Source organism: Mixophyes fleayi, chromosome 10 (genome assembly GCF_038048845.1).
Source record: "Mixophyes fleayi isolate aMixFle1 chromosome 10, aMixFle1.hap1, whole genome shotgun sequence".
Classification (NCBI taxonomy): domain Eukaryota; kingdom Metazoa; phylum Chordata; class Amphibia; order Anura; family Limnodynastidae; genus Mixophyes; species Mixophyes fleayi.
In genome coordinates this window covers 78,189,170-78,210,576 of record NC_134411.1, presented here as the reverse complement: position 1 = coordinate 78,210,576, position 21,407 = coordinate 78,189,170, and the positions used below count along the sequence as shown (strand labels likewise).

Sequence of the window (21,407 nt, the reverse complement as noted above, 5' to 3'; positions counted from 1 at the left end):
GTGGGCTCGGATTTCAGAAATCCGAGTGCGCTCATCTCTAGTAATTACAATATTAAAGTGTATCCTTAGTAAATAAGTTTAGTGTAAGAAAATATATGCTAGTAATAGCATTCAGTGATGAAGGGTGGGCAGGTCACCATGGGAGATGTGAGAATGTGAGAACGTGTTCCTGGAGAAATGTACTATACCGGTGCTAGTTGTTATTCTACCATCTATATATCTATGTGATCCATGTGTTGCTTTTATATCACTAGGCTACAAGGTATGAAGCGATGGACCATTACCACACAACTGAATATTTTTGACCATAAGATTATTAAGCCTGCCACCACGTCAGGGTAGACTCTTGTAGCAGGACCCTAACCTAACATTATACTATATCTTCTAATAGTCTATTTCTTTTTAACTCTTATTATCATAGTTTTTACTAAAGCGTTATTATATCTTACCTTATTATTATCTATGCAATACTCTTACATCTTCCTGATCAGACCATGTATTCCGATAGTGTCTTATTCAATACAATATTTTATCTTCAAATATCCTGTTTGATCTTCTTATTGGCCCTTATTGGCTATTAATAATCTAATATATTTTATTCTACTTAGTTTAATAGTTTAAATATGTCTTTCTATGGCTTATCCTAACATGTATTAAAATTATATCTGTGCAAAAGTGTGTTTCTATTGCTTCATTAAAAATATGAAATGATTCTCTTTCAGTTGATTTTTGCTGTTTTTATTTCCTTTACTCTAGTTTGCCTCCTGTCATGCGTTGCTAAAATATTTTATTTCCTTATACCCTCTTAGTGTTTTTACCGAGTTTCAAACAAAGCACAAGGCAAACTTACATCAAAATTGTGTATTCAAAGAACATAAAATGCATAGTGGAGAAGTTCCCTTCGACTCACCATACTGTACCATAACCATAATTACCATCCCCATTAAAGACACAGACACCAAATTAAAGTTGGAATAAATAAACAGATTTATTGAATTGGATAATAATTTTAACCTTGGAATGAATCTTAACTAGAAGCTAAAGAGGACTGTAAGGCAGATGAGAGCAGGGCAGTCAGCAACAGCAAAACCAATAACGGTGGAAAGGTCAGACCATAGTACCACCAACCCAGAATCGTACCTTATCTATTGGCCGGTGCTAAAAATCTAGTACAACGGCAAGACTACGCCCCCCCTGATAACGGTCAGTATAAACCAGACAATACCGGCCAAGGGTCCTCCTCACAGGCGGACCAACCATCCGATGACACCATAATCAAAGAGGGGGTAGTGACCTATGACCAGATCAACCGAGCACCATATGCACACTTACCGACTGCACTGCTCTCCCACCCACGCCGCCATGTATTACTATATATGCGGCCCACCAACTACAGACTTAATGACCACTCTCAACCTCCAACACAACTGATCTATGAAATAATGAATACCTTCATCTGATAAATGGACCCCCTCTGCTCTAAACAAATAGGAATACTCTGCTTTTAACAATGGGCGAGTTATAACGAAGCCCCCCAGAGACCGGAAAATTTTACTGGCAGACTGATTAACTTTTCTAACCACTGTTGCTATAGAAACCGCGGGAATATCGGATCTCCACTGACGACGAAGAACAATATAAGACCAACCCAGTTTTATCTTCGGCCATCTACCTGCAACAGCTGCCATGTCCTCATGAATACTAATTATCAGATCCAACGATTTCAATTGTCCAACATCGTTACCCCCTAAATGTAGAACCAGAATATCAGGAGCACCATGTCTGATTATTTCCCCGGATAGAAGTGGGATAATTCCAGCCCATTTCATGCCTCTTCTTCTTATCCACCTGATTGTAGCTTGAGCAGGCAACCAAGGACATCTCGGAGACAAGGCATGTTTACTCGCCCAGTAAACATAAGAATGCCCCAAAAATCAAACACAAATCTTCTTATTTTCCAATCCTACAACAAAAATATAAAACATACGTCAAGGGAAATCTATCCAACCCATACCCCTTAGCCTACCACCATACACTGCTGAAACACGGGATGTGCTACCAACTGCTAACCACCCAACAACAACAAAAGAATTCCTACCAGCGATAAATTATACGGACCAAGTAATCAATACTACTGAGTGGGATGAGGGGTGGGGGGGCGCGGGGGTTTTCGTGGGTGGTTGAGGAGCAACCTGAATTCCAACCTTAAAACTAACTAAGGAAAAGAAAAGCAGCAACCCAAGTGAAGGTAAAAACCCATTGGGAAAAAATCCCTTCACGCCCCCACAATAGTGGCGAGCAGCATAGCCCTGGGTTCACTACTTGAGAAGAGAAAGAAAAGGTAGAGAAGAGCTGCGCAAAAGGAGAGAAAACAAATGATTAAACATCAGGTCTAATGTAATGTTTATAACAGTTGGACTTCCATCTGCCCAATGCTTGAATGGATGCTACAGAAGCCCCACTAGAAGCTGCAGCCGTAGCTGCCCCGATATGAAAAGAATGGGTCCCAAATTCCAATGAGAATAAACCTAAAGAAGCCAAAGCCTTGCCCATTAAAACTTGAAACTGAAATTTGGTAAGCGGTGATTCATCTCTGCGAACTAACCAAACCTCTGATTGATGTGCACGTAACTCCGCTAACTGATGACATAGCCTGACCGGGCAAATATTCTGATCCTGCTGTCTCATCAGGGTGAACCAATGCCCCACCCCTGCCTGATCTGTTTTGGGCTGACTGATTTTACTTTGAATACTATCAGCATAAAGGACAAATTATAATTTAAATTTAAATCTAGCAGAAAAGGAAGAAATGAGCAAGAAAGAATAAAAGAATTAGGAAAGATTAAGAGGGGAGGTGGGGGTGGGGTAGAGAGGAAGTGGAGATGAACAATGGGAGACGTTATTGTGAAGTTAGTTAAAAAAAAAAGGGGGAATGAGTGTTTAAAGAACTAAGTAGGAGTTGCCAGTGGTATGTCTAGGCTGCAGTGATGTAAAGTTCTGTGAATCACATTAGTTGTTAGAAGTACTTGCAGCATCGATATCTGTTGATTCAGCTTCTTCTTCTTTCAAGATGTGTTGGGAAACTGCTGCCAATAAAAAGTCTTTAAATGTATTGTCAGAGAACAGGCGCAGTCTGGCTGGATGAATGAGGGCAAATTTCCACTTCCGTTGAATTAGAGAAGAACAAATTGAAGAGAAGTCTTTTCTTTTGAAACCTCAGCTGAAAAGTCTTGAAAGATATAAAGACGTTTGTCCTCCCTAGTCTCCAAATCCGTTCTCTTGTAGGCTGCCCAGAGTTCTGCTTTATGAGCGTAGTTGAGACATATGAAGTTACACAGGTTCTTCAGAGCAGGCAGCAGGGAAACTGAAAGGGCTGAGGCGTGTGACACAGATGACATGGTCTTCTGAAATATTCCCTGATCGCTCCACCATGATGTCTTCTTCTATTCCTTCTCCATATTAATTGGTGTTCATCTCTCATCACCTAATGATAGAAAACAAACTGTGATACAACATACAGAGCCAGAGGGCCACACAGGTGACTATGAGGGTCACACTCAGATCACAGTCTGCTAGTTGGACATCCATGCTCTAGAATAGAGGTGCACATCTTGTGGGTCCAGAATCTGTTTTGTGGCCCTGTGACTGTCAGATATGTAAAACATGCTATTGGGAATCACAGTTTTGTTGACCACCATTGCTCTGGGATACAGCGCTTTTAGCTCATATTGACAATAGGAATATGTTGAATAAAGGTGTCCATGCACAATGAGGAAAGCGCTCCCTGTTATATTTAACCTCACTGAAAAGCATTTGATCTATTTCCTAGTGACAATATGCACAGCCCTATGAGCCAATGCTTTACCCTTAGACATTCAGAGCATGATACTGGTAAATACTAAGAGACCTCCCCATCTGCAGATGGACAATGTCATTATGTTTAATGTTCCACAATGTTGGTAGTTACTGTGTTAGTGGCATTGTCTACATAGCAGTTCTCAGTCAGCAGCTGCAGTCCTTACCTGTCTCCATGTGGTGCTACATGCTTCTCCCATGCTGTATGGTGACAACATTGATGTGGAATGTGAGGTTGGCTTGAAGAACATCACATGATGTCACTAGGATCATCCCAACCTCGTCCTATCTGGGGTCAATTACATGTACTATGTTGTACCCTGTCCTTGGTGATACAGTGTCAGCTGTGAACTCACTGAGCAGTGATAGGAAAAATAAAATTGGGGCTGATACAATGAGCTTGGAACCCTGGGGCACAGTCTAGTGATGCCACAGTGTGAATGTACTGAAACAGCATCCTTGTGTAATGTATACTTATTACTACTCCAAACTGCTCTGAAATTATATTTTGTTTAACTAGAGCGACATGTTCTTACATTACACTGTACAACGCTTACAAGAGGTGTTTTTCCACTGAACCCCATAGTGTTCCATTAATTTCTTCTACTTCTACTTATCCTACTATTTTACTCACCTCTTCACATTGTTCCAGAGTCACAAATGTCCGGAGCTGCATTCTGGTCCACAAGACTTCTGTGTTCTTCTGGAACTTCCTGTAACCGACTTGTCGTTCACCATAAGAAGAGATTGTGTAGTGAAGTGGTTCTTCCTCCTCCATTTTATATGCAAGCACCCTACAGAAACAGAAGACCATAAGGAGTAGGTACGTTTGTGTCATATAGTTATCACATTTACAAAATATGTTTTAATTACCATGATTAAAGTGGAGCTGCTATATCTCTAACAGATCCTTTTTTTTATCAAGTGCAGGCTATGAATAGACTGTGGTGTGGAAGAAATAGAGGGTGTATTTATCCTAGCGGTAGAGCCCTCTTCTGCTAAAAACGCTCTAAAGGAATTTTTTTACTCTACATAATGTATTACTGAGGTTTTCATATATAAATATATAAGTATATTGTTTTATCTCTTTATTTAAATTTCTATTTTTATGTTAACAGCATTGAGTACAAAGGTAACAGGCAGAAATATAACTTACCAAACAATTGTACATGTACAGGGTCAGAACCAAACACTAGATATATAACAGCCTAGCAGGGGTGGATTGGCAATGTAATCTACCGGTAAAAATCCCGGGAGGCCGACTAGTGTCTTTTTAGGGGTTTATTAAAAAAGAAAAAATATATGGATAGCGCCCCTCCCCCCCGAATGGCAGGTGAGGGGGAAAGACAATGTGGTACTAGGTAGCTGGCCCCTCCTCCGGGACCAGCCACCTACCTTAATGTGGCCGAGGAAAATAGTCTCTCCCTTCTCCCCCCTCTGTGGCTGCTGCAGTCTCCTACACAGGTCAAATGGGACGTGTCACATGACAGCTGCTGTCCCATGTCTGCAGTGAGGGGAGTCTGCAGAAGGAACAAGGTAAGTGTATGTCTGCTAAAGTGTGTATGTGTATCTGCTATAAAGTGTGTGTCTGTGTGTGTGTATGTGTCTCTCTCTCTGCTAAAGTGTGTGTGTCTCTGCTAAAGTGTGTGTGTGTATCACTCTACTAAAGTGTGTGTGTGTGTGTGTGTGTGTGTGTGTGTGAGGGGGGCTACTAAAGAGTATGTAGGAGAGGAGGGGGGCTACTAAAGGGTGTGTAGGATAGGAGTGGGGGCTACTAAAGGGTGTGTAGGACAGGAGTGGAGACTGCTACAGGGTATGTTGGATAGGAGTGGAGGCTGCTACAGGGTATGTAGGATAGGAGTGGAGGCTGCTATAGGGTATGTAGGATAGGAGTGGAGGCTGCTACAGTGTATGTAGGATAGGAGGGGGCTACTAAAGGGTATGTAGGATAAGAGGAGGGCTACTAAAGGGTGTGTAGGATAGGAGTAGAGGCGACTATAGGGTATGTAGGATAGAAGTGGAGGCTGCCACAGGGTATGTAGGATAGGAGTGGATGCTGCTATAGGGTATGTAGGATAGGAGTGGAGGCTGCTACAGTGCATGTAGGATAGGAGGGGGCTACTAAAGGGTATGTAGGATAGGAGGAGGGCCACTAAAAGGTGTGTAGGATAGGAGTGGAGGCTGCTACAGGGTGTGTAGGATAGGAGTGGAGGCTGCTACAGGGTATGTAGGATAGGAGTGGAGGCTGCAACAGGGTATGTAGGATAGGAGTGGAGGCTGCTACAGGGTATGTAGGATAGAAGGGGGGCTACTAAAGGGTGTGTAGGATAGGAGTGGGGGCTACTAAAATGTGTGTAGGACAGGAGTGGAGGCTGCTACAGGGTATGTAGGATAGGAGTGGAGGATGCTACAGGGTATGTAGGATAGGAGTGGAGGCTGCTACAGGGTATGTAGGATAGGAGTGGAGGCTGCTATAGGGTATGTAGGATAGGAGTGGAGGCTGCTACAGTGTATGTAGGATAGGAGGGGGCTACTAAAGGGTATGTAGGATAGGAGGAGGGCTACTAAAGGGTGTGTAGGATAGGAGTAGAGGCTACTACAGGGTATGTAGGATAGGAGTGGAGGCTGCTATAGGGTATGTAGGATAGGAGTGGAGGCTGCTACAGTGTATGTAGGATAGGAGGAGGGCTACTAAAAGGTGTGTAGGACAGGAGTGGAGGCTGCTACAGGGTATGTAGGATAGGAGTGGAGGCTGCTATAGGGTATGTAGGATAGGAGTGGAGGCTGCTACAGTGTATGTAGGATAGGAGGGGGCTACTAAAGGGTATGTAGGATAGGAGTGGGGGCTACTAAAGGGTGTGTAGGATAGGAGTGGGGGCTGCTACAGGGTATGTAGGATAGGAGTGGAGGCTGCTACAGGGTGTGTAGGATAGGAGTGGAGGCTGCTACAGGGTATGTAGGATAGGAGTGGAGGCTGCGACAGGGTATGTAGGATAGGAGTGGAGGCTGCTACAGGGTATGTAGGATAGAAGGGGGGCTACTAAAGGGTGTGTAGGATAGGAGTGGGGGCTACTAAAGGGTGTGTAGGACAGGAGTGGAGGCTGCTACAGGGTATGTAGGATAGGAGTGGAGGCTGCTACAGGGTATGTAGGATAGGAGTGGAGGCTGCTACAGAGTATGTAGGATAGGAGTGGAGGCTGCTATAGGGTATGTAGGATAGGAGTGGAGGCTGCTACAGTGTATGTAGGATAGGAGGGGGCTACTAAAGGGTATGTAGGATAGGAGGAGGGCTGCTACAGGGTATGTAGGATAGGAGGGGCTACTAAAGGGTGTTTAGGATAGGAGTGAGGGCTGCTACAGGGTGTGTAGGATAGGAGGGGGGCTACTAAAGGGTATGTAGGATAGGAGTGGGGGCTACTAAAGGGTGTTTAGGATAGGAGTGAGGGCTGCTACAGCGTATATAGGATAGGCGTGAGGGCTGCTACAGGGTGTGTAGGATAGGAGTGGGGGCTGCTACAGAGTATGTAGGATAGGAGTGGGGGCTGCTAAAGGGTATGTAGGATAGGAGTGGGAGCTGCTAAAGGGTATGTAGGATAGGAGTGGGGGCTGCTAAAGTTTGGAATGGGAGGGTCTTAATATATTGTGTGATAAGAGGAAAGGGAGGGGGCTGTCTTAATAGTTCATGGGTGGGAGATAGGGTATTAATTTAATGGTGGCGTTTATGTTGGGGCTAATTATTTAATGGGTGATAATATTTGTGGGGTGATGGTGGGGCAATTTAATTTATTGGTGGGATAATTTCATTTAATACTGGGCCTATTAAATTAATATGGAGTGAATGGATGGAGTGAAGGGACCTTTAATTTAATGCTGGGATGGTTTGGGGCTATTAATTGAATGTGGGGAGTTTGGGAAGGAGAGCTATTTATTATTTAAATGTGAATATTAATTATGTAATGCCGTGATGTTTTTGGAAAATGGTTATATTAAATGTAAATGCTATTAATTTATTGCTCGGGCTGTTTGGAGGGAGGGAAATAGGCCTAATTATTAAATGTGGGTGCTATTGATTAAATGCCAGGGACGGTTGGAGTTTTCTAAATTTCATGTACCCATTTTTTTTTCCATGTAGGGCCACCGACATTCCAGGATCCAGACAAGCAGCAACTGATCCAACAGCCACAGGTGGTGACAGCGACAGGAACAGGTAGGAGAGAGGAGGACAGTCTGCCAACTGTCCTGAATCTGGTGAGACAGTCCAGAATTTCGGTGACCGTCTCGCTTAGGATTTGGTCCTACTGAAAGGACAGTTGGGAGGTATGCCCCGCTTCACACTGTGCTACTTGTGAAGGCAGAGCTGAGTGTACCTAACAGTAGTGCACACAGTTTTGCCTGTTTATTTGTCATATATGATACCCCCCCTGTCTTAAGTGCCCCGGGCCCCCCAGAGCCTTATTCCAGCACTAGCGATACTTTAGTGGTTCTCGCCTTGATTCCATTACCTCCTTCTACCTTGCATTGGTCCCATTCTCAGATCACTTTGCTGAACATATGGCCAGCCCCCATTGTACTGACAAATTAATTAATCCTGCCTCCTTAAACTTATTATATCACCAGTAAACCCTTGGAATAGCTCTCCCCTTCACTTATGCCATTGTCTGCCAACCCTCCCTGCACTGTTATTAAATCAAACCACCACCAATCACTGGGCACATTTAGGGCCCATGCACAATTGTTACCAAAGAAGTGTTTTCTTGCAGATGCTTGAAGCATTTTACTTTTCTGGTGATCACACTGGATAGCCATATATTATAAGGATTATTTTTGATGCATTTTTTGAAACACACAGTACACATTTTTAAATATTAAAGAGAGATTTGGCTGGGAAAGATGCAACAGTGCGGTGAGGTGCTCATATGCTGCTCTGACAGACTGATCAAATAGAATTCTGCCAACATGTTTCGTAATAGTTAAACTTATTAAACAAAGTCAGATATATTTCTATGAAGGGAATTTTGGAAGGATGTGTTCGTAGGCAACTAAAAAAGTTAGAGCACAGAGACATAAACCAGTCACAGATAATGTAAAAGATTTCATGTATTTTTATAGCACAGGACTGGCAGCTTTTTCCCTGCTTTGCTTTAGAAATGACCCACTGTGTCTTAAGTCATCACATATAGGTTTTCCTAAATGTTACTACAACCGAATTCCAGTAGTTTTAAATCCCGCCTACTTTTGTGTTGGCCCCACCCACAGTTGATGTGGACCCGCCCACACGAGGCCACATCAAGAATTTTTTCCAGGGCCACTTTAAGTTCCCAATCTGCCCCTGCAGCCTAGTGACTTATTGTTACTAAGTATCTCAGTAGGGGCTATTACACACATATGAACCCAAATCAAAATACATTAATACCACTCTCACACTGCCGACCTGGCAATATCCTGGGTTTTATGAACAGGGATATTGCCGGGTGACAGTGCAGGACACCCCGGCAAATACACGGGAAGAACCTGTTCACACTGAAGACGGATCTTTGATTGGTTCCTCTTGTGATTTATTTATTTTTTAACTTCACAATAGCTGTTAGTGAGACCCGGGTTGAAAATCCCGGGTCTAACCATTCACACTGAGCCTCGACCTGGGTCGTCTTGGCTGGCCCCAGAAATAACCCAGGTTTTTGAGGCAGTGTGAACGGGGTATAAGTTAGGAATACAATTTGTCTGTGTGTTTGTTGTAATATATGATTGCATGAGATGAGCAAGAAAGGATAGGGAGGATTTCACCCCCATAGTTCCTGTGTCATTCGGTTGTTTAGTTTAGTTCTAACACGTTATCCTCTATTGTCTGGACATACAGTAAATTGGTTATTAGGTGAGTAAATAACCCATGTCTTTGTCTAATAAGTTCCTGTAGGACATATTTCATGTTGTACCCCAGTTGTATCTGACTAAACATGAGGGAAAATACTTACAGTGCGGAGTAAAAGTTGACGCGGGTGTATTCGCTCAGAGTTAGTCCGGCTCTCTGGAAGTAGATGAACACCATTGCCAGCAAGTACTAGAATAGAAATAGCAGATACATAGTCAGAATGGAGCAATACATATGTACAGACCCAGCAGTCCTATTGTACAGTGGTTCAATTGTATTGTCTGTAGCAGAAGGACGTGTTCCCAATGACTGGGGGTATAGCTATAGGATTTGGGGCCATAGGTTTGGTGGATCTAAGTGTGGGCTGAGCAGATCAGGGGTGTGGCTTAAAATGTCCTGATGTTCAAATTGGGACTGTAGGTAAGAAAGTGTATAAACTCATTACAGATAACCTTAGACACAACACAACCTCTTGCTGGAAGACACAGTCTCTGGTGTATGTTGAGAAGCCCCTTACTGGAAGCGATTTGGCTGCTTCCATAATGTGACACAAAAATAAAACATACAGATGAAATCCCCTTTAAGTTGTTTGCATGATGCAAAAAGTATAAATATGTTTTGTAACCAAATCCAAACAATCAGACATTACCTTCCACTATTTCAGTTTGCACCACCCTGGTCAAAGGCAATACCAGACTGATCACTATATATTACACACTATTGGGTAAAACTATAGAAAATAGTAATGGTTAAGAAACAATAAAATAAATACCTTGTCTGATACTCTCATACATTGATCCCTTTCCAGGAATTTGTTGATGATACAATCCTCTGCAATGAACAACATTAAATGTTCAAATGTTATATGATATAGTGGGGAATATTTATATCAACGTTTCTGCAGGTAACTGTGAGGAAGAGTTGGTGTTACCCACAGCTGCCATTCAGACATTTCATTCATTTATAAACCATAAGGAAATGACAGCATCTCATTGGTTGATATGGACACCTGCTTTTCTACACAGTTACCTATCAAATAATATTCAGTATGTTATAAGTGTAGTAATGTAACATATTAGACAAAACCTTACAATGGAAGTTTCTCATACTAAAGTTGAAATCGTATAGATGGGTTTACTCTGCCACCATGTTTTATTGGGTTGTGCTGGTTGCCAGAAGCTGGTCATCTCTCACTACTCCCACTGGCATGAATTGGCCAAACCAGCAACTCACCAACTTTGAGTGTTAACGGGACACTAATGTGATATTTTCAGATGTAAAAGGAATAGATGACACCACCCGGCTGCTTTAAAGTCATGGAACCATTCATGTTTCTTGTGCAAAGTGAAGCTGCTGCAGCACCTCTTTTGATTGTGCTGACTGAATCCTTTCTGACCACTTACTGTGGATCAGGACTGCTGGGTAACAGGAGAGTGCTGACTCAGGAGTCTGGGCTCAATGCAGGACAGCCAAGTAGGGATTAAAATGTGCTCTTGAATCACTTATTACAGGTACACAGCAGGGACAAGTGCCCCAAAGGTACTAACTGCTTCTTAATATTAATGGTATTTATTGACTCAAATAGCTCCTTTAACGGGCATATACAATTAGGTTTCCGGTCCGCGGGAATGCGCCGGAACGGGCCTGCAATAACGTGGTTTTTCATGCACACCCCATAGGGTTGCGTAGGAAAATCAGCGCTATTGCGGAACTATATTAACTTCAATACTGCGCAGGTTCCGCTGTAAAGCGTGTTACCGCGGACCAGAAACCTAATTGACTACACACACCACAAGATGATAGTGATGTTTGCCCCCTCTCTGCAATGTCACCTGTTAGTCTGGGCTGGGAAATATAAACTCTACATCTCCCATCCACACTGTCTTTAAGTTCTAGGGCCCTTTTACAGCAAAATTTGGCTTTAGGAAGTTTGGATCTACAGGTAGATAAATGCATTTACTTTAACTTGCAAGTACTTAGTGTGTCTAATATAAAGATACAATGTCTCCCCCTTTTTATGTGGAGAGGGGAACGATGCACAGAATAATTCCTTCTGGTATTTCTTTGCTGTTGAGGGGATATGAAAGTTTCTTCTTCTCGTTAACATTATCTGAAAATATAGCTGTTATTTCTATATGTCATAGTTTTGTTGACATTTGTGCTTTTTTGTTGTTTCCCTCTGCATGTATTGTGGCCCGTTGTATCCTTTATCCATGTTCACCATTATAATAAAATATAAATAGTTAGTTAAAATGTTCCTCCTCCTGAACAGGAAGCTTAGTGGACTCTTTCCCATGTCTTGATTTTGGCTTCCAATCAGAATATTGATTTTGATGACTTAATTTCATTATAAAACAAATAATGTGATTTGGAGGCTAAAATCTCAGTTAGCCTCAGGTTAGACATCAGATATGGAAACATTCCTATAATTTTTCCATCTTAAAGTCCCTTGTAATAGCAGATACAGATGACAGACACCATGGTGTAATGAGGGACCTGTGTACTTCAAAATTAATATGTGGCATTCTCACTAGAGGCACTTTTTGATTTTAAATACAATGTCTGCCAATGCCTAAGGTGATATTGTGTAATAATCTGATCTGTAGTTGCACATATTCTACTTTATACTTTAAAATTACTTGTTTTTGCAAATTAATGCACAAATATCCCCCTATCATTGCTTGTCCTATTGCTTACGTATTTCTGCCACATTTCCTATGTTCGAAATCATCAGTGTGGATGCATTTTGCAAAAGAAAACTTATTGTTTACCAAGTGTCTACTGTGACTGTTCTACAGTAAGTGAATGTTATCTATGACTATAAAGAATATGTTGTCTTAAACCCTTCCAGCTTGGAACCATTTTCGGGGATTTGCACTCTGTCAGATTATCTGGGAATAATTTTTTAGTCTATCCAGTAGAATGGTATATTGGGATACCAAAGACATTTGCTTTACTCACAGCCTTACAGAGGCAGAAACAGGCTGACACTTCTGTACTGTACAAACACTGCTCATATGTAAACGCTATTTGGATAAATGACAGAACTAGGAACCAGTCAACACTTATATTGGCCCCATATCACTGGACCTCAGCCTCGGACTGGCCTGCCGGCCAGCCGGGCTATACACCGGTAGGCCCTGCCGCAATTAAGCCCCGCCCCCTCCGACATTGGAGCGGAGCTTGCAGGGAGCACCTCATTGACGGTCCCGGACGTCTGCGGCGGCAGTGTAACAAACACACTACCGCGCAGGTGCAGAGAGCCGTGTCTGGGCTCTCTGCACCTGCGCGGTAGTGTGTTTGTTACACTTCAGCAGGGGAGGAGGAGTTGTCTGCCTGTCGCGGCCGCCCCGAGGAGCAGCATGCCGGAGCATTTCACAGGTAAGAGACTCATTGCCAGACGGCATGTTTTTTTTTTTTTAAACACAAAACGGCAAAGAAGTCCTAGGCTGAGGGAAACGGGGGATACAAACATACAGCAGACTCCATCTAAATGGCCCCTGAATGTAGCAAACTAAGTATTTGATAAAGGATGCATGTATATATATATATATATATATATATATATATATATATATATATATATATAAAATGTGTGTGTGTGTGGCATAATATTGGGGCACTACTGTGTGGCATGATATTGGGGCACTACTGTGTGGCATACCATTGGGGCACTACTGTGTGGCATAATATTGGGGCATTACTGTGTGGCATAATATTGGGGCACTACTGTGTGGCATAATATTGGGGCATTACTGTGTGCCACAATATTGGGGCACTACTGTGTGGCATAATATTTGGGGCGCTACTGTGTGGCATAACATTGTTTTAGGGGCACTACTATGTGGCATAGGGGGGCTGCCTATCTATACTAAACTATAGGGGGGCTGACTATACTAAACTATAGTGAGGGGGGGCTGCACAGAGAACACTATAGGGAGGGGGTGATGGGACTTTAATGCTGAGGTGGTTTGGGTCTATAACTGAATGTGGGGCTGAGTGTGGGGAGGAGGGCTATCTATTAAATGTGAATATTAATTATTTAATGCTAGGAATGGTCGTGGGAAATGGATGTTTTAAACTTAAATGCTATTTATTTATTGCTGGGGCTGTTTGGAGGGAGGGTAATAGGTTTGTTTATTAAATGGGAATACTATTAATTTAATGTTGGGGTTGGTTGGAGGGAAATAGATCTATTTATCACATGTGAGCACTATTACTTTAATGTTGAGGCTGGAGAGAGGCTTAATTATTAAATGTGGGTGCTGTTGATTTAATGGCAGGGATGGTTGGCGTTTCTAAATGTACCCATTATTTTTTCCAAATAGAGCCCTCAACATTCCAGGATCCAGACAAGCCGCAACTAAAGAAACCAGCAGCCACAGGTGGTAAAAGTGACAACAACAGGTAGGACAGTCTCTCAAATGTTCTGAGTCTAGTGCAGGCTTGGCTAACCTGTGGTACTCCAGGTGTTGTGAAGCTACAAGTCCCAGCATACCCTTACAGCAATAAGCTGCCATGTATTGGCAAAGCATGATGGGGCTTGTAGTTTCACAACATCTGGAGTGTCACAGGTTAGCCAAGCCTGGTCTAGTGGAACAATCCTGATTTTTGGTGACTGTTCTGCCCAATCTAAGGAGCAGGTCAACACTGTGTATTCTTTATACACATACTGCATTCTTTATATACTACACTAAGGTGCTAGCTGTCCTTCGTGGACTGACAACTCCCCCTCTAGTGTCTGGTCCTGCCTCTATAATGACTGACCACACCCTCTCTGGTGGGCCTCTAGTGTTGCAGTCCCCGGATGGGCCCTTCATGCCCCGGTCCGACACTGCTGGACCTTCCAACTGTCACTGACATCTGGGGTCTGGAGATGGGGTGTTGGGCAGGAATTCAACATCTACAGTGGTGTTTAGAAAAATAATTGTAACAATATGGTCTTAATAAATGTGTGTGATCTTAATAGCTATTAATAAATGTTAAGACAATAAGCCCTACCCAGCAGTTTGTAGAATGCAGCTTTCTGTTGTCCTAGGCTAGGTGAGTGTTCAGCGCTGCTATGTTCTCTTTGGTCTTCATCCAGTTTTCTTCGCTTTGCTGGGATCTCGTCTTCTGTTGTCCTGTTGTGGTAAATTCAAAAAATGAAAATATAAGGGAGTGTGATTTAGCATCCATAAAGGCACCGCTATAAATCATTTTTTTATGATGAGATGCTTCTATCTTCTCGCCTAGCACATGAGGACCACATACTGCATTTGGGAACTGCTGCCGTAAAATGCGGCTGCAGCTACTTAGCAGGATTACAGGTCTGGTTGAAAATGCGCCCGGTGAAAAGAGTAAAAAAGACACTTCAAAATCCTGCTACTAACAGTTTAGAGCCTTCTCCTTATTTAATTTTACATTTTTCAATTTTCCTCCCAAAACACTACTTGTTCCAGGCTCTTATTTATTGTATCACATTTGTGTGTATAATTATTTATATTACCTGGATGGTTACAGAGCCGTCCCAGTTAAAGTCTAACAGCAACTCCCAATTACTGGCACCTCCTGAGTGCCCATAAATATCCAATAGTTGTATAGGTGGAAAGAAACTCTGTAACTAACCACAAATCAGACAATTCCCCCATAATTGTGTGTGCTCCGTCTTTTCACTCTTATTTAAATGTTTTATCCCACTAACTGAAAGCTCATTTTTGCATGTGGAGGCATAAAAATATATAACTATCTATAACAAACTTCAGTATACATTCAGTACTGCTCCATAGGAATATTCTCCAACCTAGTGATATTGTGTGTCTGCATAATATGTGACACAACTATACCCACAGCTACCATCACAATGTATTTAGCTCCTTAGAGGAGTGACCCCTTCCACTACTCCCATAACCTACTATATGTAGTGACTGGCTCAGTGCACTTACCTCCTGTCCATTCTCCTCGACTCAGTCATATCCAGCAAAGGACGAGTTTAAATGAAAATTAAAAAAGGTGTGGGTTAAAATGGGCAAAAATTGAGAAATTAAAGGGGAAATCAACAAGAGACACAATACTATACAATACTAAAGACTAAACAACTTAACTAAATGAAACTTCAATATAAATAAGTAAATAAATGTTATACTATAGATTATAGATTATTTCTTAACAGATCTAAATACAATATGCTATGTAATATAATATAAATAAAGATATATATATATTTATATATTAGTTAATGTAGTATAATATTGAAAGAATTTAAATCGCTCAGGATCGCAAATCACAAGGTGTCGCTGTGTCCAATATCCACAGAGATGTGAGGACCATCAGGTGCCAGAGCTCACGGCCAGTTTGAATATATACAACTGACATCACCATGGCAACCTGGTCCGCAGTGATGACAACTGAGGTTCTAAAGCTGTTGTCATGGTTTCAACTAGACTTAAAGGGCCACTAGAGCTAAAATGCTGCATTACATAAAGGAACTAATAGTAACATTTACACATACATAGCTATCTAATCTATCTCAGGAACCTGTCACAAGTTTGACATTAGGTAGTAATTACGGTTGAAGACTTTGTCATATGCACACCAGTCTTTCTGTGCTTAGGACTATTAAAAGTTGCAGCACTTTATCTACTGTTATCTAGTCAACTGTAATTAACAGTTAATCTTAGGTCCCTAACCATGGGCACTTTGCCCTCAGCATTCATAGATGGTATCAGTGGTGGAAGAACGAATGCCAATGCAGAGGGTATGGCTGCTACAGGCAGGGCTAGATTAAGGACCACATGGGCCTGGAGCTGAAAAGTCTGAAGGGTCTATTGAGAGAAAAGCTGGAGGGGGTGTGGCCATGGAGAGCATAGATAGCTCCTCCCCCAACCACCTACATGAGTTCCCTGTAGTTGTGCTTTATAAATAAATAGATCATCATCATCACCATTTATTTATATAGCGCCACTAATTCCGCAGCGCTGTACAGAGAACTCATTCACATCAGTCCCTGCCCCATTGGGGCTTACAGTCTAAATTTCCTAACACACACACACACAGACAGAGAGAGACACACACAGACAGACAGACAGAGACTAGGGTCAATTTTTGTTAGCAGCCAATTAACCTACCAGTATGTTTTTTTTTTTGGAGTGTGGGAGGAAACCGGAGCACCCGGAGGAAACCCACGCAAACACGGGGAGAACATACAAACTCCACACAGATAAGGCCATGAGTTCCCTGTAGTTGTGCTTTATAAATAAATAGATGATGATGATAATCTCCTTCCCATCTTCCCTAACATGAAGCACACAGCACTAACCGGTTCACTCAGCATTAAGGAAAAGGAAGAATTTTAAATACGTCCAATCTGCCCCTCATGTGGGGACAATACATTATTTACAGAAAAAATAGTAAATCATGCATAATATAATATGAGGGTCACCCTTCACCTTTACAGCTTGGGCAATGCCTTCCAAACTTACAGTATTACACTTACAAAATTAGTACCAGATACCGAACTTTCACAGGTAATACATTTTGAGTGAAACTATATTATAAAATTAAGTACAAACAAGGTATTTTTAATATCATAAATACAAAAGTACTGGATTGCCTAACTGGAAATGGTTTATCCCGAAAAGTTTGAAAACCAGAAATGACAACATATATAATAGTAGCTATTAAATTTCTTGAAGAAGTGAAGACAATGGATACTATTTTAAATGTAGCTTAATTAAAACTTAGTGCTCCAAATTATAATAAAATCTCTTATACATAAAAGTCTAAGTCCAAAACATTGTCAATGATAGATCCTGAACCTGTACATCTTGATGTACAAACTCCTCCATTGACTCACTCTTTTCCTCTACTAGATTCAGAGCCGTAACTAGGGAGGTGCGGGCGGTGCCGTCGCCCAGGGCGCAAACCCAAGGGGGCGCAGCAGCCGCCCGCTTCCTGGCTCTATCTACAGACTTTTAATTACCCGCAGTGATACGCATCTTCCACTGACATAAAGGGATTCCAAATGCTGAACTTCCTGTCACTTGGTTTTGCAAAGCATCGTATAGAGGCACCAGGCTCCACTCTTCACTTATATGTCTAAAGTACACAACAGGGGATATTCCATTAAAGAGGAGAATTGGAAATATCGCCTTTATTCATCTATAATCCTTCTTTGTAGTCCGTGTGACCATTTCTCAGCCATTATTATGGTTAGCACTTCTGCCTCACAGCACTGGGGTCATGAGTTCGATTCCCGACCATGGCCTTATCTGTGTGGAGTTTGTATGTTCTCCCTGTGTTTGTGTGGGTTTCCTCTGGTGCTCCAGGTGCTCCGGTTTTCTTCCACACTCCAAAAACATAATGCTAGATTAATTGGCTGCTATCAAAAATTGACCCTAGTCTCTGTCTGTCTGTCTATCTCCCTCTGTGTCTGTCTGTCTGTGTGAGTGTGTGTCTACATTAGGGAATTTAGACTGTAAGCTCCAATGGGGCAGAGACTGATATGAATGAGTTCTCTGTACAGCGCTGTGGAATTAGTGGCGCTATATAAACAAATGATGATGATGATTATTATACAGTGGGCATGATTCAGCTCAGTACACTCTGACACATCACCTCTATGGCATACTCGCCATGTAGTCGTTTCTGTTACATATTTCTCTGCAGAATGAATCAACACTTTACATTAAAAAGTAGGAAATGATCCTGTCTACAGGGAATAGAAAACAATGTATTTTCTTGAGAGAGTATGGGGAAAAAACAGTTTAAGGACAGAGATGTTTTTACTTTGCTAAGTGAAGACTTTTAATAAAATATGACATCGTTTCTCAATTATAGAGATCTGTAAAACGATTTTCAGATTCCTCCCTTATATAGAATCTCCTAATCAGCGAGCTAAGTGTTATGGTTATTTTCATGACGCATCTTGAGACAGAGATACCTCCAGCTGTGTTCTAGAGAAATGATTATACCAGTTCAGTTGTATGGCTGGGAATCCAGCCAACGCACACTAACCAGGCTGAGGACCGCTACCTGGCTCTATCTACAGACTTTTACTTTCCCGCAGTGGAACGCATCTTCCACTGACAGGAAGTACTGCATTTGGAACGCCAACTTGTGTTCCAAATGCTGAACTTCCTGTAGGTGGAACGCACATGCGTTCAACTGCATGTAAGTGAAATCTCTCTCTCTCTCTCTTTTTTTTTTTTTTTTACTGTGGTATTGCCCATATCAATAGCTGCATAAAAGTGGTCACCAGAGACCTGTAAATATGTGTTCAAATACAAGGTTTACATTTGGTCCACTTGCGCAAATTAATGCCATCTCTCCACCCACAGGTACCTTGAATGCCACATACTGCATCCCCTAAAAGTAACTATGTATATTAAGTCACTCAGGCAACAATACAGTACTACATAAATGCCGGGCATTACAAACAGTGAACACATCAGGAGTAGATTTACCCATAGCAACAAAATTCTAGCTATTTTCTAACATATACTAAATAAATGATAGTTATAATCTGAGGGGAGGTGTCTCTCTCTCTCTCTCTCTCGTAAATTAATGACACTTAATGGAACAAACACCTTCTTTAGGAATATTTATTAAATGCTACTTATTTAAATTAGATTTTAGTGTTCTCTATTGCCCAAAGCACCTTTTTACATATCGCAGTGTTTTGAGGGGCAAAGGAAGGCTACATGGTACAGTGTGATGAAGAGAGACATTACTATGCCATAATATGAACTGGAGGCACTACTGTTCCATAATATATATATATATAATATAATTTTGGCCTTCCATCTAAAGAAGCACATGAGCTCGCGTGGGAGAAAGACGCAGGAGAAACTATAGATCCTAAAGAATGGACCAAGATTAGAACCAATCTGGTTAAAACCTCTATTTCCATTCGAATCAAAGAAAATTCATTCAAAATTTATAGTAGATGGTACTTGGTTCCATCATGTCTTCATACTATATTCCCTGCCTCCTCGGATAGATGTTGGAGGGAGTGTGGTTGTAGGGGCTCCCTGCTGCACGTTTGGTGGTCCTGTCCCAAGATAAACTCATACTGGCAACAGGTCCATAAGTTGATATCCTCCATTACTCATATTCAAATTCCTGATACGCCCCTCTTCTCATTACTCCCTAGACCTCTCCATAATATACCCCGTCCAACCCAAAAACTAATTAGACATATACTGAATGCAGCTAACTGCCTGATTGCTTTGCACTGGAAGAGTTTGATCCCACCTTCACTTACTGCGACTATAAATTCTATCTGGTCAATATACTGCTTGGAAAGTATAACCGCCACCCTCAACGATACTCCAGTTCAGTTCCATGTTGTGTGGAACCCTTGGACATCCTTTTATGAAGCAGAACCGCCCCTATCTACTGTTTGACATTCTCTTATATTAACTTATTATCTACTTGCTTCTGTTTGATTGGAGATGACTGACTAAACACAACAGCCTCTTGTACCAGTGACCTTAGACAAATGTATTTACTTTTTTCTTTTCCCGCTCAGATACCTCCCTTCTCTCCCCCCTCAACCCCCTGTATGTCTCCCCTCACCTACAAGTGTTTTCTCTTTGAATTGTATACACAAATAATACATTTGGATACTGCTTCATTACATTTATTATGCGTTAACATTATATCCTCATGTAATTATATCCTACTCCATGTATACATCGACTTGCTGATTTTACATGCATGTAAACTTGTTCGAATAAACAATACAAAATTTTGTTTAAAAAAAAAAAATTAATGCAAGGATCATATACAATCCCCTATTAAATATTTTACACTTATTTTTCCCCCTATGGGCATAAATTCTTGAAATATATCAACTATTGTGCTATGTAATATGTCATGTTAGTGCCCTCTACAACACTCAAAATAAAACTGTTCCTCGCTATGATGGGCATTGACCTCACAGGGAGAGAATTTGGATAAAACCAACAGTTAAAATTTCACCAATAAGAACTAACGATTATTAAAAATCAATTTACATACAGATTTACAACATGAGTGAGTCAAATCTGTCACCAATCCTCACGCCTGAAAAGCAGCACCCAGCATCAAGAGACAGAGAACTCTTATTTGGGCAGTCATATCATAGAACATACCAGTGGACCTCACGGAGCAACTACATACAAACGTACGCTGACCTTTGTATGTAAAGGGCTCATGTTGTAAAGCTGTGTATATGTTTCTTTGTAGTAATCTGACTTTGTACCAGTTCTGCTGGCCAGAAAGGGAAAACCACGATGCTGAAATATCCACCTCACGCCTCAGTGATAAATTCTAAATAAGAAATGTATACAAAATGCTGTACAATAATTATACAAATATAGATAGAAATAAAGTGAACAGGGGGCTACTGACAGTGAGGGATGGGAACGTGTCTATGACACAGAGCCGTAACTAGATATTATAGAGCCATGGGCACAGAGAACAATGACCCCCCCCAACATTTTGGTGGGGGCAAAAGAAGCCACATGTCACACAGCCCTAGGGGTAAATGTATTAAGCTCCGGGTTCTTCAACACCCGCGAGTTCGGCGTCTTCGGCGTTTAAATTTAAAGCTGCGCTGCCTTGTAAAGGGAAGTTTCCCTTTACAAGGCAGCACCGCTTTAAATTTAAACACCGAAGACGCCGAACTCGCGGGTGTTGAAGAACCCGGAGCTTAATACAT

At 41.7% G+C, this 21,407-nt stretch overlaps 1 protein-coding gene across 3 annotated transcripts; it reads right to left on the bottom strand.

Moving 5' to 3' along the window:
* Positions 1–963: 963 nt before the first annotated feature.
* Positions 964–16,618, bottom strand: LOC142104327 (speedy protein A-like). Of its 3 annotated transcripts, none has more exons than XR_012679559.1 (7): positions 15,649–16,618; positions 14,726–14,847; positions 10,497–10,555; positions 9,828–9,913; positions 4,490–4,649; positions 3,009–3,484; positions 964–1,963 (listed from the first exon to the last, which is right to left on the bottom strand). XR_012679559.1 is itself a non-coding variant. In XM_075188927.1 (6 exons), the coding sequence occupies exons 1-6, from the start codon at positions 15,675–15,677 to the stop codon at positions 3,344–3,346; spliced, it is 597 nt and encodes a 198-aa protein (XP_075045028.1). In that variant the 5' UTR covers positions 15,678–16,618; the 3' UTR covers positions 964–3,343. The 3 variants fall into 3 exon arrangements, 1 of the variants encoding a protein (XP_075045028.1); XR_012679558.1 differs by having other exon boundaries at positions 3,027–3,484; XM_075188927.1 differs by having other exon boundaries at positions 964–3,484.
* Between the last annotated feature and the right edge of the window lie 4,789 nt (positions 16,619–21,407).